This window comes from Lolium perenne, chromosome 7 (genome assembly GCF_019359855.2).
Source record: "Lolium perenne isolate Kyuss_39 chromosome 7, Kyuss_2.0, whole genome shotgun sequence".
Lineage (NCBI taxonomy): Eukaryota > Viridiplantae > Streptophyta > Magnoliopsida > Poales > Poaceae > Lolium > Lolium perenne.
This window is the reverse complement of record NC_067250.2, coordinates 236,694,778-236,712,641: the sequence shown is the minus strand read 5'-3', so window position 1 is coordinate 236,712,641 and position 17,864 is coordinate 236,694,778. Positions and strand designations below refer to the sequence as shown.

General features: G+C 43.7%; 2 protein-coding genes across 4 annotated transcripts; one reads left to right on the top strand and one right to left on the bottom strand.

Annotated features, from left to right (window-relative positions):
* The first annotated feature begins 5,719 nt into the window (after positions 1-5,719).
* LOC127315519 (B3 domain-containing protein At1g49475-like) lies at positions 5,720-6,169 on the top strand. The gene has a single exon (XM_051346001.1). It carries the CDS (start codon positions 5,720-5,722, stop codon positions 6,167-6,169), a length of 450 nt encoding a protein of 149 aa, XP_051201961.1.
* Positions 6,170-7,032: 863 nt separating this feature from the next.
* LOC127314006 (uncharacterized) lies at positions 7,033-13,799 on the bottom strand. Of its 3 annotated transcripts, XM_051344470.2 has the most exons (6): positions 13,454-13,799; positions 13,285-13,365; positions 8,668-10,418; positions 8,373-8,585; positions 8,161-8,285; positions 7,033-7,850 (listed from the first exon to the last, which is right to left on the bottom strand). In XM_051344470.2, the coding sequence occupies exons 3-6, from the start codon at positions 10,323-10,325 to the stop codon at positions 7,327-7,329; spliced, it is 2,520 nt and encodes an 839-aa protein (XP_051200430.1). In that variant the 5' UTR covers positions 10,326-10,418; positions 13,285-13,365; positions 13,454-13,799; the 3' UTR covers positions 7,033-7,326. The 3 variants fall into 3 exon arrangements, with proteins under 3 accessions (XP_051200430.1, XP_051200429.1, XP_051200431.1); XM_051344469.2 differs by having other exon boundaries at positions 8,668-13,365; XM_051344471.2 differs by lacking the exon at positions 8,668-10,418 and having other exon boundaries at positions 13,454-13,786.
* Between the last annotated feature and the right edge of the window lie 4,065 nt (positions 13,800-17,864).

Below are 17,864 nucleotides of genomic sequence, written 5' to 3'. Positions count from 1 at the left end.
TTGCAGCACGCGAGAAAAATTAATGGACCGAAGTAGGAATCGAACCCGCGTCCCTCCTTCTATTCCAGTAACCTATTCTTCTACCAGCTGAGCTACGTCTCAATTATGTGCAGAGCAAGCATAAGTTCATTTTGTACATGACCTACACGGTAGCACCAAAAAAATGAACCAACTAGACACGTGATGGGCTTCATGCTTCCAGCTTTGCCATGCATGGCATATTATGCGTGTTAGCTGCTCCCTTCAAAACAGAAAAAAACTGTTTGGTGGCTACTTAGCATGTTTGCAAATATTTAAATCTTTACTATTAAATGGGAGTTGGCCGTTTGACACTCAACGCACTTTGATGGTCGTCATTGAAAAGATCCTGGCCATCCAATCTATTCTCCCTACTCCACTTCGTCCGATCAAGTCAGATCTCACAAATTATCAAGTCAGATCCCCAAAATCTTCCACGGACAAGCTAATTATGGCAAGATACATTTTTAGGAATAATGACCTCAACGTCAATCACGATACCTTTCCAGGAATAATGACCTGAAGGTCAATCACGATAGGGATCCAGAAATCACGATACCTTTCCTATTATACACCTCATTGCAACATACCTTCCTGAAATAACGATCCTTCTAGCACCCAACCGAAAATACAGGTCGCACCAGGTCGTTCTACCACCCAACGGAAACAAAAAAAAAGTACAAAGATCCTTCCAGGAAGAACGCTGTCGTACCAGGTCGTTGTCCGTCATCGTCTATGAACCGTGTCTTCGTTTTTTCTCCCTGCCATTCCAGGTATTCGGAGCACACTTCAGGTTTACTTCTCTCGATGGTCTTTATGGTCTACATGTTCAAGCCGGATGATGGCAATGAGAAAATGTTCACGTACTTTGCAATATGCATAAAGAGTAGTGTACCATTTACTTCTCTTGTTGATGTTTTACTACATGCTGCTTGTCTATCAGGTTTATGTATGCTTCTTAGCTGTTGAATCAATTCTACCAGTAGTGTAACATTTAGCAGATCTCAACAAAGGGCTCGGGAGCGAGCAGAATAGCATTGTTGGACGATGCTGAGAGGTGACGTCAGATTGCACACCGAAGAGCAAACATGCAAATCATACCACACGGGGAGAGGCATGCACAACACGAACGTTGCAATGCTCGCTTCGCGACTAAGCATAACACCCTAGCCGCCGAGTCCATCGCAATATCCTGCTCCTATGTGGGTACATCGTCTGCGCCCAACCCATTGTCAAGCACATATGCATCGCCCCCAGATAACCTTAGAGAGCACACAAGCTTATACCGTCAATACAAACGGTAAGTTTGATACATTTTGATCATATTCTTACGTTTAGGCGGGGGTTGGCCGCACGCCCGGGCTCCGGCGTGAAGGGGCCGCGCTGGCGAGCTGGAAGACGGCCGCGCGGGATAGGTTGACTAGCGGCGATACGACGCCGGCTCGAGGATTGGGTTGGCGGGGTTGATAAAGGGAGGAAGAGGAGGACGGGCGGGCGGGCTCAGGCATGGTGGCGCGGAGGGTTGTCGGGCGGGCTAGAGGATTTGGGTAGGGTGAGTAGCGACCGCTCCGGCATGGGCAGAGAAGAAGAGAAATGTTAGGATAAGGAGGGAATAGGATAGAGAGAGTGAGAGTGTTTTTTTCAAGAGATTGTCATTTATTTCAGTTATTTTTTACTCTGCTTTTTAGATTGCATAAACACATGGAGACAATAAGCCCCGACGGGATGATGCTTGCCAGAAACAAAAGCTCACCGAGTTTGACATATCCAAAAGAGGTGCAATAAAAAAATTGTGTTTAAATGCATTTTTCATATTTCGATATGTAGAGTTTTTATTTGATAATATGTTTCACCTTTGTAGATCATGGCTGGGGCCAAAACACATATTATCCATACTCCAAAAGAACTCACCTCCATAGGCTCATCGACTATTAAACAACCACAACAAAATAAGGTGATTGTCTTTATTTTCTACGCATGTTTCTATATGCCAATGTTTAAGTTTTATTTTGTTTCGATAAATTTTGCACATAAAATTGTTGCACTTTTGAAGGTAATGAACAATATAGATATGGATGTCTTGAATGTTCCGGAACAAGGTACCATCATAGAGCCCAACACAATGTTTTTGGAAGATACTTCACAGGCTTTTACACATGCAAAGGTGGTGCACTTACGGCATAATAAGACCAAGAAAGCGAACACACATATTATACCTAAAGGTACTCAGTTCCGCTCTATTGTCGTTATTTTCTTTTTGCTTGATTATTTTTACCTAACTTATATATGATGGCAGACTACGTCTGCACCAGTGAATCTATCATGTCAGCGCCTAAAAATACGAAGAATTACAATCTACCTAAAACCTAGATGGGATGCCGATATATTTTTCTGGCCACGCAAGTCACCAACCGGTATTCCGCAAAGTTGCAGCATGTGAGTATCTCTAAAATAAAACTCATATGTTTTACTTTCTTTGGTAATTAAGATAATGACGAGACATTTATCTATAGGAAAGCATCTGGTTATTTTATTTTTTATATTATGCTCTCATGGAATAGTAAAGAGGTGGTTCATTCAATATACACGGTGGGTATTTTACGATGCACTTTCTATTTTTTCACTAAAACTATACATGCTAATGACAAATATTGTTGTGCGGAAATATTTTTTATGGTACGCTTTCTCAAGTACCATAAAAATGAAGCACTAGAAAATATTCCATACATTGTACGGCATACTCTAACGAGCACCGAGAAGGACATTTTTTTATATAAAATAGTTAATTAGTGCAATACTTATTTCATATTCAAACGATGTCAAATATAATGATTGTCAAATATATTTCAGACGGGTTAGAATCTCATGAGTTTTTTTTAATATCTTGTGATTAGTTTTCTTGATACACGGTAAATTTTTACAACTATTGTATTGTATTGTTACATTGTGAGAAAAAAAGTGAAACCGTAGCAACGCACGGGCATTCAACTAGTTGCATACATGTGTGTGTAGGGACTTGGTTGTCTTGGATAGGGCAAAGTTAAAAAGTTGGTGATCAGCTACTCATTAATTTATTATGTTATGATGTGAACTATTATGTCAAATTTAAAGTCTAAAATATTTTTACATACATAATTATTTATTTATTGCAGAATTTATATGTAAGAAATATACTAATCTATATCAAAAAAACCAGACCATGAACCGGTGAACCAGTGGTCCGACCGGTAAAACCTGAACCAATAGCCTCACCGGTTCGATCACCGGTCCGGGTTTTAAAACTATGATCAGTAGTAACAGTTTTATAGTAGTAGCAGTAGTGAAATATCAGCAGCAGAGTAACAAAGACAGCAGTAGTGATTATAGTAAATAGCAGGATTAAAATACTGTAGGCACCGTGATGGATGACGGGCGTTTCATGGATGAGAGAAACTCATGTAACAATCAAGGTAGGGCATTTGCAGATAGTAATAAAGCGGTATCCAAGTACTGATCAATCAATAGGCATGTGTTCCATATATAGTCGTACGTGCTCACAATGAGAAACTTGCACAACATCTTTTGTCCTACCAGCCGGTGGCAGCCGGGCCTCTAGGGAATCTACTGGAAATTAAGGTACTCCTTTTAATAGAGCACCGGAGCAAAGCATTAACACTCCGTGAACACATGTGATCCTCATATCACCGCCTTCCCCTCCGGTTGTCCCAATTTCTGTCACTTTGGGGTCTCGGGTTCCGGACAACAATACGTGTATACAACTTGCAGGTAAGATCATAAAACAATGCATATCATCATGAAACAATAACATGTTCAGATCTGAGATCATGGCACTCGGGCCCTAGTGACAAGCATTAAGCATAACAAGTTGCAACAATATCATAAAAGTACCAATTACGGATACTAGGCACTATGCCCTAACAATCTTATGCTATTACATGACCAATCTCATCCAATCCCTACCATCCCCTTCAGCCTACAGCGGGGGAATTACTCACACATGGATGGGGGAAACATGGCTGGTCGATGGAGAGGCGTCGGTGGTGACGATGGCGATGATCTCCTCCAATTCCCCGTCCCGGCGAGGTGCCAGAATGGAGTTTCTGGTCCCGAGACGGAGTTTCGCGACGGTGGCGGCGTACTGGATGGTTTCTGGCGACTCCGACTTCTCGCGTTTTTAGATCGAAACCCTTAAGTAGTCCAGAGGGGGGCGTCAGAGGCTGGCCGAGGGGGCCACACGCTAGGGCGGCGCGCCCCCCCTCCAGGCCGCGCCGGCCTAGTGTGTGGGGGCCCTGGGCCTCCCCCAGGCCTGCCCTCCTGGCTCCGTGATTCTTCTGGAAAAATAAGCCCTTCGACATAAATTCCGAGGATTTTCCTGAAAGTTGAATTTCTGCACAAAAACGAGACACCAGGGCAATTCTGCTGAAAACAGCGTTAGTCCGTGTTAGTTGTATCCAAAATACACAAATTAGAGGCAAAACAATAGCAATAGTGTTCAGAAAAGTAGATACGTTTTGGACGTATCAATGCACATTAGATCTGCTAGGGTTTCCATTAGGATAGGGTTCAGATTGATGTTTGCAAGGTGTTCCTCGCCATTGCTTGTTGTTCTTGTCTAGTTCTTGCTGTTCACAGTCTCGGTTTGCTTAGATCTGTTACTCTAATCTCCAATTGCGGTAGATCCTTCATAGACCGGGCTTTGGATTGGTGAAACAGCCAGATTGTACAACATGAATGGGAGGCAGAAAAAAAGACTTTGAAGGCTGAGAAGAGAAAACTAGAGTATGACATATACGATCTGCTTCAAGTAAACTTTGCAATCAAGGATAAGCTCAAAAGGATCAGAGCTACTTGTGACAAGTGATGAATGTGTTCTAGATGTACTGTAGGAGATTTTTGTAATGTGACCTAAGTAGAATTTGTAATGTATCCTAAGTACCACACGTAATATACTCAATTTAAACTGCTACTTGTGTTTTTTCTTGATTGAACTAGGCCAATAATTATAACCTGAGATCATAGTATGGGGAGATGATTGATCAAAACCCATGCCATGACTTAACATGAATATGCCATTGGTTCTGGTCAAACATCTCCTCCATATGTCCTCATTGTATGAGGCCTGTGATACCCTGCTTGCATGTTTCTGCTTCTTCAGTTTTGCATTGGCCAATCATTGAACTATGGCACAACGGAAGGCAGGGTACTGCCCTCAAACTTAGTCATGTGTGCCATATTACTGGCACACTAGACTTAGTTTGCGGACACTCCCTTTGCCTGTCGTGTGATCCTACATATGAGGCCTCGTTTTGGTTTGTCTAATGCATTGCAAAGATTCAACAAAGGCACAATGGAAGGCAAGGTGTTGCCTTCAAACTTAGTCGTGTGTGCCATATTCGTTGCACACTAGACTTAGTTTGAGGATAGTCCCTCTACTTGCCATGTGACCAAATGTATAAGGCCTCATTTGCGTTGGCCAATGATTCAACAAAGACACAATGGAAGGCTAGGTGGTGGTCTCAAACTTAGTCATGTGTGCCACAGTCGTTGCACACTACACTTAGTTTGTGGCCACTCCCTATGCCTGCCGTATGAGCAAATGTATGATGTCTTACTAATGTTATCAATGTCAGTTTTCATCTAAACTACTTGTGAGCAGGCACACCTCTAATGGCATGTGTTCTTCTGGTAGACTGAGAAGATCATGGTTGGGTCACCTGCTGAGGTTCCCAGCGAGGGACCGGCGAATAAGTGTCGTGGAAGGTCGGCTAAGATCGGCCACTTCCACGAGGACGCAGGGCCGGACCACTTCCTCCGCATCATCTTCAAGCCCACCGTCGGCCGGCTCATGATCCCTAAAGCTTTCGTCAAGTGGTTCGGAAAAATTCCTTCCAACATCATCGTCACCACCAACACCGGATGCAATTGGAGGATGACTACGAGGAGAGAAGGCAATGATGCATTCATCGACCAGGGGTGGACGGCCTTCGCCATCGCCCATCAGCTCAAGGTAGGCCAGTTCCTCACCTTCAAGAAGGTGTCCTCCTTCGAGTATAGTGTGATCATCTTCGACCACACCTGCACTCAGGTGGTGAGCAGATGCCCGTACCATGGCGATGACACCAGGTGTGTCGTCTCCGAGCATCATGTCTGAAGCTAACCTGGTACCATGTCATGTCTAGTCGATGAGCATCATATCTGAAGCTAACCTGGTACCATGTCGTGTCTAGTTGATGTTCATGTCTAGTGTGTTGAACTATGATCCTATCTCCCGTATCCAAAACTATGATCGTGTCTGAAAAATGGTGTGCCGTGAACTTGTATCGGTCACTGCTAAGTTCTTTGTCGTCTAGATTGTGTCCTTGCTTGTGTTATTGATCGCTCGTAATCTCACCACTGAAGGGACAAGATAAGCAGAAGCGGATTATGGGTTGCAACCAAATAGTAGTGGCGCCATTCTGGGCTGCTACAAGGCCTAAAAACCGATCTACCAAACAGGCAGAGCCCAAATCTCCACGGGACCAAAAAAAACTATGTGCAGATCACCAAACAACGTGGCTTTTATGGCTTGATCCATCTTAGACGCGCAGGGGACTTCATTGGTGCCTTGCTTGTGTTATTGATCGCTCATAATCTCACCAATGAAGGGACGAGATGAGCAAAAACGGATTATGGGTTGCAACCAAATAGTAGTGGCAGCGTTCTGGGCTGCTACAAGGCCTAAAAACCGATCTACCAAACAGGCAGAGCCCAAATCTCCACGGGACCAAAAAACTATGTGCAGATCACCAAACAACGTGGCTTTTATGGCTTGATCCATCTTAGACGCGCAGGGGACTTCAGTGGTGCAGGAAATAGATGCAGCCTATCAAACGCGCCCTAAGATAGCTCTCCTAGTAGAAGACGGATTGCAAATTCTAAACTACCAAATACATGCACACAGAATATATCTAACAACCATGATGCGCAAGCAAGTATACCGTTGAACGAAAAGCATCAAAAAACAAGCTAGTGTGCTAGCGTGGGAATATGTGCATGCATTTCAGGCAAATTTTAACTAGTGCAACGCATAGCCAGGGAAACATTTGACCTCTACTAAACTAGTAGAAAACAACTAGGGATACAGTACTGACCACAACACTACCAGGAAAGCAAAAGCCTGAACTTCTTTGCAAAGGTGGTGCACGCAAAGGTCGACCAAGCTTGAGGAGCAACTCAACTTCTTTGCCTGTTACAAAACGTCCTGCAGAACTGAAGAGTTGGCCGAGAACAGCTGAAGGCCAAGATCACCTTTACACCATGGCAACACATTCATGACGAGCTCGGTTGTGGCATCTTGTCCGCCTCTCTACCACTTGCTGCTGCCGGGCCAAGACCTGACCCTATCATCTCCCCACGCATTGCAACGACTACAGCGCCTTCACGTTGCAACTCTTGGATGAATTGCTCGATTCTCGGACCCCGCTGAACCACAAAACCAAACATTGCTCCTGTAGAAACAGCCAATCTCGAGTGGGTATGTCCATGGTTTGCAGACCCTGTAGCATCCATAGTTGGATCTCTAGTAGCAGGACTCTGGGTGTTGGCTCTAGCCAAAGAGGGATTCTGTTCCTGCTCCATACCTTGCATCTCCGATTCTTCTGGAGTTTCAAGTCCACCGTCCATGTTTAACCCAGTAAGATGGTGAACTTCTTTGCTCACACTGCAATGTGAAGCAAGCTGTTCTCCAATCTCCTTCTGTGCACAGTGTCTTCTCCCATGTTGCGCTTCCACTGTGGCAACCTTACTTTTTCTGCGCTTGAACACCGCCCACAGGTATGGTTTCCCTTGGAAGGCTGCAATAGAAGAAGAGAGCATGGTAAGTCACTTAACAGATGAGCCAAATATTACAATGTAGTGAAAGTCAGTCATGCCGGTTGATGAAAAATTATATTATTTCTTAAGGATGATTAGTATAGCTACACTAGAATACAAATGCTGTCAAATATTACAATGTAGTGAAAGTCAGTCATACTGGTTGATGAAAAATTATATTATTTCTTAAGGATGATTAGTATAGCTACACTAGAATACAAATGCTGCTAGAAATCAGGAACAGGACATTTCTGGGACAATTATATTTTTAGATAATAATAGAATACGTACTTTTGTGTTGCTCAGGCAGTAGAATAGAAGGAAATATGAGCATCTCAGCTTCGGCAATAACAGCTTGTAAGACCATATCATTCTCCACAAGTTCCTTAACTAGTTGATCCAGGTCTGCATCTTGCCTAAGGACAAAAGTCAGAACTATTTGATTCTATATGGTGAAATAGGTAGAGGCGATGCAAATTGATCTTAGACAGTAAGCAAGGTACCTCATTTTGCAGGGCAAGAAATACAAAGCAATGTTGTCATCAGTGGGCCTTGATGCCTCAAAGCTCTTAGGCCAAGCCTCCAACCTAGGAAGCTTAGTTACTACAATCTCTTGCTGCAAGGATTCTGCCAGGTTCCACGCCTCCTCACAGCATTTGGTTGACAAATGTGCAGCCAATGAAATATTTTTGTTGCTGCTTATATTAAAGGTTCCGCTGTTGAATAAACAAACATAAAATTAGCATACAGGTTAAGTATCGATGGCACTTGGCATTGGAAAAGAAAACAATGTTTTACCTCCAAACGTGTTCATCTATGGGCAGGGAACCATACTGTTGCAGCATTAAAGATGCAGACAGAAATGGACTAGAGACTTCGGTAGAGCATTCCTTCACAACAACCGTTTCTTTTGTCAATCTAGCAGTACCAATCTCAACACCTGCCCGATTTTGATCACCATCCTCGTCATCTTCGTAGTCAATGAGAATAAGTTTTCTCCTACGTTTTTTTGGCCTACAGCTATCAGGTTCTTCACTATCATTGTCTTCATGTGTCTTAGGGTTCTCTTCCGGCAATTGTTCTGTCCTTTTCCTCGAGTTTCCACTAATGTCTCCGCCATCTTCTACAAGCCTAATGCTTTGATCTTTAAGTTGGATGGAGGAGTCCATTGCTTCGGTAAATCCAGCGGTACCTTTTTCAGCACATATAAGATTTTGAGCATTGTCATCATCCTCATCATCTCCATTTGTTATAAATTTCCTTATCTTCTTCGACCTTCGAATCTCAACTTCACTATCTTCACCGTCCTCATGTGTATCGAGCTTCTCCTCCATCCACATTCTCTTAATCTTGTCTTCATCAGTTCCAACCTCCGAAAGGCCAATGCTCAGCCTTTTAGTATCAAGTTGAATGTTCTTTCCCATTGATTCCGCATGTTCCTCCTGGTTGCTAACCATGCATGGTACCTCGACCATTTGGCAACTTGAGAGGTTCTTACCAAGTAAGGAAACACAACGGATTGCTGTGTTGGCTTGGCTACCCTTAGACTTTAAGCTAGGATTCGAAGTTTCTATCACCATCGGGATATCTTCTTTTTGAACTTCATCATTCACAATTCGTGATGTAATCCTCGATTTGCGTAACATGGATGATGGGTGCAATACATTTGAAATACCTAACCTAAAACTTGAGTCATCCTTCAACACCGATGAAATTCCATCCCTAAAACGAGAGGGCCGAGACTTCAACGACTCGTTTTTCCTCCCCAAAGAAAGCATGCCATTGTTTGGCTTCTTAATTTTCGTTGGAAGAGAAACCATGTGATTGTTCATATTTGAGGAAGAAGAGCTAGGCATCTTGATATTCTCTGACGGAGAAGCTTCGGTGCTATTGTTTAGCCTTGAGGAAGTGGTCCTAGGCTTCTCAATATTCTTGAATGGAATGGCACCACCATTTGTATTCTTTTTCGGAGAATACCCGTGGTTCTTTGGCCTTGAGGAAGATGGCGTAGATTTCTCTACATCATTTTGCAAATGAACAATCCCATTGTTCGGACTTGAAGAAGACTTCGCAGTTCTCCCAAAAGAAACCACACCATTGTTTGGCTCTAAGGAATAGTGCCTAGAAATCTCACTATTCTTCCGAGCAATCCGTGAGGAAGAGGGCATAGATTTGCCGATATTCTCATGTGAAGATTTAATTCCATTGCTTGGTGTAGAGGAACAAGTCAAGTTATTTGTGTGAGGCACTGACATAACATGACTAGTCTTTCTTTTGGAAAGATGATCATCACCTTGCCTACCACCATTGTTATATGTCCTTGGCATCGATACCCTATAATGTTGTCGAGTTTTGTTTAACTGTTTGCGACACTTTTTCATGAGTTCACTAGGTTGCTTCTTCATGGAGGGCTTTCGCATTCTTGGACAAAAGCCATGGCCACCATTGTTTCTCATCTTGATGAGAATAAACTAGGTGATAACCTTAATATATTTTAACACGAAGACAAAACACAAATGTTCAAAGCCACAAATGTGTCCAAGCAATATCTACAACAAAAACAAAAGCTCACACATAAATACAATCATTTACAAAAGATAAATTGTCTATAACAAATTAACTTTTTGGTAGAGTCTCTTAGATGGCTTCAAATATATACTATTCTATGCAAGACAATATGAAATATTTGAGTAGATTTCACTTCAACCAAGTATCTACAACAAAATCATAAACTAACAAAAAATCATTTTATAAGTAAAATTGTATATAACTAAGGACACGGTGTTTTTGTTCATAGGTGTAATACACTCACAAAAGTTTTGCATGAAAAAACATTTTGCTTGCCCATGTAAATAGGACAAAAAATGTATCGTGGAAAGCTGTTTTGGAGCATTGGAAATTGTCTTTCTTTGCATAGGCAACAAAAATATTATTTTTTTGCAAAAGTTCGTGTGCAAGCATAAAATGCAAGTACAACCCAATATTTTCCAAAAAAAAATACATTTTGAGATATGTTTGCCCGGCAGCGAGTGCATCTACACCAATGAGCCAAAATGAATTTCCATATAATTAATGAAATTCTTGCTATGATTTGTTAGATAGCTTCAAACATAGGTTATTTTATTAAACAAGGTATGAACTTTTGAGTAGATTCCACTTCAACCAAATATCTTAGGTGATGTGATTTAAAAGTTGAGTAGATTGCACATTGTCAATGTTTTGTCAAAGATCTCGCAAGAAAAGGTCATGTAAGACAAAATGTAAAACTCTTTATTAGGGCACCCAAAAATTTGTACTTTATGTGAGATTTTGTTTATCTTTTTGAAAGGAATACAGTAGGGGAAGCCCCTACAGTGATTTTATTTTTAAATAATAAGAACCCAAATTCGCGTCACTGGAGACTTGAACCTGGGTGGCTAGGTCGTACATCCACTTCCCTAACCAAGTGAGCTAGGCTCACTTCTTATGTGCCATCTATTATGTGCCACATCACCATATGGGTTGAGCTCCAACCCTTCACTTTGATATGGGCTCTTTCAGTTACAAATTATCAAATCCATCATAAAGCTAAAAGATGACCCAATTTGATATAATGAAAAAAGATAGCCAAACAAATTTAGCATTCACCTTCAATATCTAGTCTAGGTTTTGAATATCTAACACATCCAAACAGAAATATTGATATTTGCTCTCAATATCAATATCCTAGGTATTGGACATTCAACCAAATACAATGTCTAGCTCCCCAATGCAAACATCCAAACAGAGCGTAAGGGATGTTTTGATTTGTTAATTGATGTATTTAAGCAAGCATTTAGTCTCTCAGCTCCAATCTATTTGAGAACTTTTATAAAACTTAATATTGTTTACAGACAATGTTCTAATCAAATTTTATGAAGTTTGATTAAGGACAAAGTTATAAATTCTAATTATTTGTAATAATATAGTATATACGATATTATAATAAAAATGAAATAAAAAAGCAACAATGACAATTATATGCTACAAATCAATTAAATATAAATGTATAGACATATTTTTATTTCGCTGCAACTTCACTATTGGTCTAAATCAGGCTTAACAATTAGTGTCACCTAGGAACCATCAAAAAGTATGAAAAAGTGCATGATGCTTAAAATCAACTACATAAAGAGGCAGAAGGTACGCACCCTGAATACAAGAACACACTTAACAATATAAAACAATTGGGAGACAAACATACATAATAATCTATCTATTTCAAGAAGTGAGTTAGTGCTCATGGCTTGCGAACATGCATTAGGTAAGGCCTAGATTAAACGGGGGTATGTCACATCTTCACATGCACAAGGGCCGTAGTGAACAGTGTAACATGATCCGTGAAGTATGTGATAAACCATCACTACGACGAAAGGACCAAATATGGTTAACGCCAGCGCGCGTGTCGAAGGTACCACACTGGTGGTAACTATGTAAAACAAAAGATGGCATCCAAGGCCACGAACCACCAACCGGCCACAAGCCCGACCCAGAGCACCACCATGCCCCCCTTGTGCACCACGTCGCTGCCCCACTCCTCCGCCTTGGAGCTCCCCGCCACGCACTTCAGCAGTACCACCAAGCCCATGCCCGTTGCCACCGATTCTCCGTTCCTCTCCTACTCCATGCCGCTCAATTCCCCCCACTCAATCCATGCCTGATCCACCGAATCTACATATGGAGGGAAGGAGCTAGGGCGTCGCCTCTGTGGTCTAGATGTGCAAACGGAGCAGCACCGGAGGGAGGGAGCTAGGGAGGGAGGTAGGAAGAGAAGATAAGAGAGAGGGGGAAGAAGGTGGAGCGGATGGTGCGGTGCGTAGTGGGTAACGTGTGTCTTGGTCGTGTGTGTGGCCCACTTTTGCCATTTTTTTGAGCGTGTACTACCGCCGGCGTACCCCTTTGCGCCCCTTTGCGACGCCAGTTCTAAATATATACCGCCAGGCGGGCCAAAAAGGGATCATGCCCGCAATACCACCAGCGTACCGACACTTTCGGTACGCCTTACTGCCGACGTACGTACCCAATAGCACTACCATACCACTTATTTGCTGGCACGGGCAGTACACATTTTGCTATAACATATTTCCTAGTAGCGCATGGATTAATCAGACCAATCTCCACTGCGTGTGCTGGGCAAGCATGTTCTTATGTGTTGTCAGATCGAGCAGCACCTAATAGATCTGCAACATCTTGGATCCAAATCCCACTCCAGTCAATCAATTCCCCAGCAAACTAGATCACCGACTGCAAATCCTTCCAGCAGTCAGACTTCTCACCCCGAATCATAACAGAGCACGGGAACAACAACGCATGCACATACATAGAAGCAAGCCAGGCAGCCAGCACCAACAAGATCATAATACAGGAGAGGAGGATGCACATTATCAAGCATATTACCTTGCAGCAGTCTGCTAGATCCAAGAACTGCTCTGCTCTGGCAACGAAGAAAAGGTACCCAACCGCAGCAGCTCCCAACTCCTGCACCCAAGAACTTCCCTGTTAGATCGATGCAGAAACTCGCCGAGGGTAAGATCGATGCACGAACTCGCCGAGAACTCGCACTCGCCTAGGTAAGAAAGAAGAGCGCCGCCCAAAGACGGAACGCGCGCGCCGTCTCCGTCCAGCTAGAGAAACCCTAGAGAAACCTCAACGCAGGGCAGAGGAGGAGGAAACAACCGAGCAGGAAAGCAGAGGCTCGGGCCGCATCGCTTTATAGGCGGTAAGGTTGCGTGCCGCAGCCGGAGACCGGGGAACGGAACGCGGTGAAAACGGAAGGCTATCGATTTGTTTCCAATGCGGCGACGATTACCGCCTCTGCGTCTGCTGCGATTCCGGACGGGAATCGGTGCCGTTTTGATTTGGTGTCGCAGTAACTGCGGCGTAGTGGAGGTGAGGGCAGCTGATTTACCGGAGCGCGTGACATATACAGTACATGCATAGACGACGAGGCAACTGTACGTGCGCCGAGGCCTGCACGTCCTATCTTATCCGAGCCACATCGAATGCAGCTTTAGGCCACAGAGGCAAGACGACACGTCTAGTCTTCTAGTCTTGTCTCGCGTATGCTTTTTTTAAAAATGCTATAAACATTTATATACTGCTAGAGCATCTCCTGCCGCGTCCCCAAACCGCGCCGGATTGAACGTTTGAGGACGTGTTTTGTTCGTGCCGCGTTTGAGGGATGTCGCTCCCCAGCCGCGTCTCCCAAACGCCGCCCCCAAACATTTAAAATACTTCTTTTTAACACAGAACCATTTATCAAATATAGCATATGAATAAAAATGTTTGCGAGAATTGTTTTCAAATTAAATTACAACAAACAATAAAATAAGTAAACAAATATAATAAATAGGGCTAGATGCTACATTAAGGTGCCACGGTATTTCCTTTGATCCTCCACAAATGCTAGATAATGGTCTTTGGTATATTCGTGGCTATTGATCTCATAGTTGCATGGTGGAGCATGCCCTTCCACTAGTCTGCTGAACACCGGAGACTGCTGCAACACGTTGATGTCATTGTGTGATCCCGCCATGCCAAAGAAAGAATGCCAAATCCATAGGTCATAATCTACCACAGCTTCAAGCACCACACTGCAATATCCATGACGCCCTTTGTATATACCTTGCCAAGCAAACGGGCAGTTCTTCCATGCTCAGTGCATGCAATCGATGCTTCCAAGCATTACAGGGAATCCTCTGGCAGCATTTTGTGCCATGATCCTTGCAGTCTCTTCCTCAGTTGGTCCCCTCAAATAGTATTTTCCAAACTTTCCCACCACAGCTCGGCAAAACTTGTACATGCACTCAATGGCAGTAGACTCACTCATGCGAAGGTAGTCGTCCTGTGTATCGGCAGGTGCTCCGTATGCAAGCATCCTCATGTCGGTGGTGCACTTCTGAATGGACGAGAACCCGACAACGCCTACAGCGTCGAGCTTGAGCTTGAAGTAGGGGTCGAACTCTCGAACGCCGTGGAGGATATTCATGAACAGCCCCTTGCTCATCCTGTACCGGCGCCGAAAATTGTCGGCATGTGTTGCATCATCGGCGAAGTAGTCGTTGTGCAGCATGGCATGCCCCTCCATCCTCTGTCGGGGCTTCGACTTCCTTCTTCCCCGCCTTGATCCTCCGCGGCGCGGCCTCTTCCTCTTCTCCGCCTCAGCGTCAACCATGTCCTGGAGGGACGCGATGATCAGCAAATGCTCCCGCAGGTCGTCGTCGAAGGCTTGCTCGTCCTCCAGTAGCAGGGCAAGCATCTCATCGTCGCTGTCCATGGCTAAAGCAAAATCAATGGTTAAAATTGCGCCGAGGCTGACGACGCAACAAACAGCGGCCAATCGCGCCTACCTGGCAAGTCGTTGAGCACCTTCTGTGCGCGGAGGTGGGGCGTATTTGACGACGCGTTCTGGGACGCGCTGGCGAAGCGGCGACGGCGGCACGACCGGCGGGAGCCCCAGCCGCGACAACGGTGCCGACTCTCAGCAGAGATCAGACGCCCAAACAGCAGGGAAATCCAGCGGCGATGGTGGGGTGGGAGGCGCGGGAAGGAAGGAGCGACGAGAAAATAGGCGCGAACCAACGGTTTATGCAAATAGTCGCCGATATGTGGGAGCCCGCCTCGCTTTTCGTTGTGTCCGGCGTGCCCGGAGCGTCCCCTGTGGGACGGGGACGGGCTCGGGGCGCCGGACACCGTATCAGGGGGCGCTGGACAAAAATGGGCTTTGGAGGACGCGGCTGGAACGGTTTTTTGGTCCGGCGCGCCCCAAATTGCTTTGGGGGACGCGGCTGGAGATGCTCTAAGTTTAGAAAATTATCACATGGTTCCAATATTTATGTTAAAGACTTCACGATACCACTCCTTAAACAATGTTTATTACTCCCTTCATTCATTTATATAAGTTATACTTAGGGTATACATTAGTTTTTTTGACTAAAATTTTAAAATATAGGCTTATTAGGATGTTTGTAAAATTACCACTACTGACTTATCGCATGAAATTCCTAGAATTAAGCCACAGCTAGCTTGCCGCATGAAATCTTCATCTTCAAAGAGTGTCTTTCCTCTTTCTCTCTTAGACAGGTAGATTCCCGAAAATGCTAGACTTACCGGAGGATTCTTACGGGATGAGCTTACGAGATTAGGTGGTTGAATTCTGTTGGTGTAAATCATCTTGTCTCCCGTGAATTGAGGAGCCGTGATTCTCCTCCCGCCTCCACGTAATCCCGTAGATTCATTTACGTAAGAAACTGCCACTAGATGTAGTATTGTTGGGTAGATTCCATCATCTTCAATTTCAAAACGAAAATCTTCACTCCTTCGTGCCATCGTGATTCCCTCTGCTACTGAAAATTTTAGATGAGCTTTGAATTTGATCGAAGGTTTTGCGGCTATGCCGCGCGGGGGAGAGGAAAGTTGCGCCCGACCTAACCTCGCAAGAAACTAGCGCTAGTTGAGCGATGGGATTAGCGATTGGGGAGAGTTAATGAGGAGAGATCTGTGGAATCTGTTGATCGTACCCCAACCATGTTTCCAGTCAAGAGAGATACAACATACTAACTTGCAAACTTTTCTTTCCATTCAAGTCGTTCATCTAGAGGCAAATATGTACAATACCAATGAAAATTGCCTCAATTGACCATGTGTTAATCTTCGTGCCAAAACAGTATGTGGCTTATGAAACAGTATATGTGGCTGATATAAAGGAACGGAGGAGTATTCTACAAGATAGATACTGCTAGCTAGTTCACAACTCATTCTACAAGATAGATACTAGTAGTAGTTACAACTCGTACGCTCTAGGAGACTAAAACACGAATGCTATCTCAATTAGTTAGCGGCTGGGTACGTGATCAGCTGAGACTGCCTCTAAGAAAAAGTGCACCTTCTCCAGTTTCGCCTCCACCATAGATCGGCTCCCCATCCTCCGCCGGCCTCGTTGACGTTGGGAGGGGTGGGGAAACCCGATCTATGCGAGGAGTTTTTAATAAAATAGGATTTTCTACATATTAGGTTAGGGAGTTGTAGCCGTTTTTTGTTGTCCTTGGCCACAATGAAGATGGCATCGTCTACAATAAGTGTTCTTCAGCCATTCGCTTGACGATAAAAATCTCATTCGTCGTGTCAATGGTGGTGCTGGAGGATTACAATTCTCTAGGTATGAATCTTCAGATCTTGCTTTCAGATCTTGCTTTGCTTACCGTATTCCTTAAAAAAAAAGATCTTGGTTTGCCAGATCGATTTTGCATCTTTTCTCATTGTTGCTGCGAGGAGGATTATCCTCGCAATATTTGTCTCGGCTGCTACGTCATCGATAATGGTGATTCGTACTCTCGGCTCTCCAGCGACGTCGAGTAGGTTGTTCGGTTATTTTCCCCTAGCATATTAGTGTTGGTACTGTTGCCAATGTGGATTGATTACTTCAATGGTTGCATGGCATCGCGGCTCAAATTAAAATTATGGGAGAACCTTCTGTTGGTATATTCAGGTATCTGGTTTGTTATATATTTCGTCTACCTTCGGAGAAGTATAAGATTGCGTCATGGAAGAAACAAGAATTTGAAGATCTCAATGATTTGCTCTTTTCTTTTATACTTTATTTTGTAATCGTCAGAGTTAGCTTGTGTATCTCTACCATTTACTATTTTGTTACTACTATGAATATATGTGGTATTAATTGTAAATAAACACGAACACTATCTCTTGGTATGTATTCTCGAAACAAAGCTTAAAGTCAGAAACATGCATGTGAAAATTAAATTGTGGTTAGATGGTTACGAGGGCAGTGGCACCCTCAACCCGCGAGAGTTCAAACTAGGTTCGGAACTTTGGTGTCTAAAAAAGAAGAGATATTCTTTCGGTGAAAGACGATGTTCCTCACAACATGTAGTGAGACTACTCATAGTGGGAGTAACATAGCTAGTAACATCACACATCCCAAGGCATTTTGGTGACATGGCATGACAATAAATGAAGAA

What these genes read in the sequence shown, in the direction of transcription:
- LOC127315519 (XM_051346001.1), top strand. Translation starts at nt 5,720, where the DNA reads ATGGTTGGGTCACCTGCTGAGGTTCCCAGCGAGGGACCGGCGAATAAG.
- LOC127314006 (XM_051344469.2), bottom strand. Translation starts at nt 10,325, where the DNA reads ATGAGAAACAATGGTGGCCATGGCTTTTGTCCAAGAATGCGAAAGCCC. An exon ending in ATAGATGAACACGTTTGGAG is followed by an intron (nt 8,586 to 8,667) that starts GTAAAACATTGT and finishes TTTATTCAACAG; the next exon opens with CGGAACCTTTAATATAAGCA. An exon ending in TTCTTGCCCTGCAAAATGAG is followed by an intron (nt 8,286 to 8,372) that starts GTACCTTGCTTA and finishes TTTTGTCCTTAG; the next exon opens with GCAAGATGCAGACCTGGATC.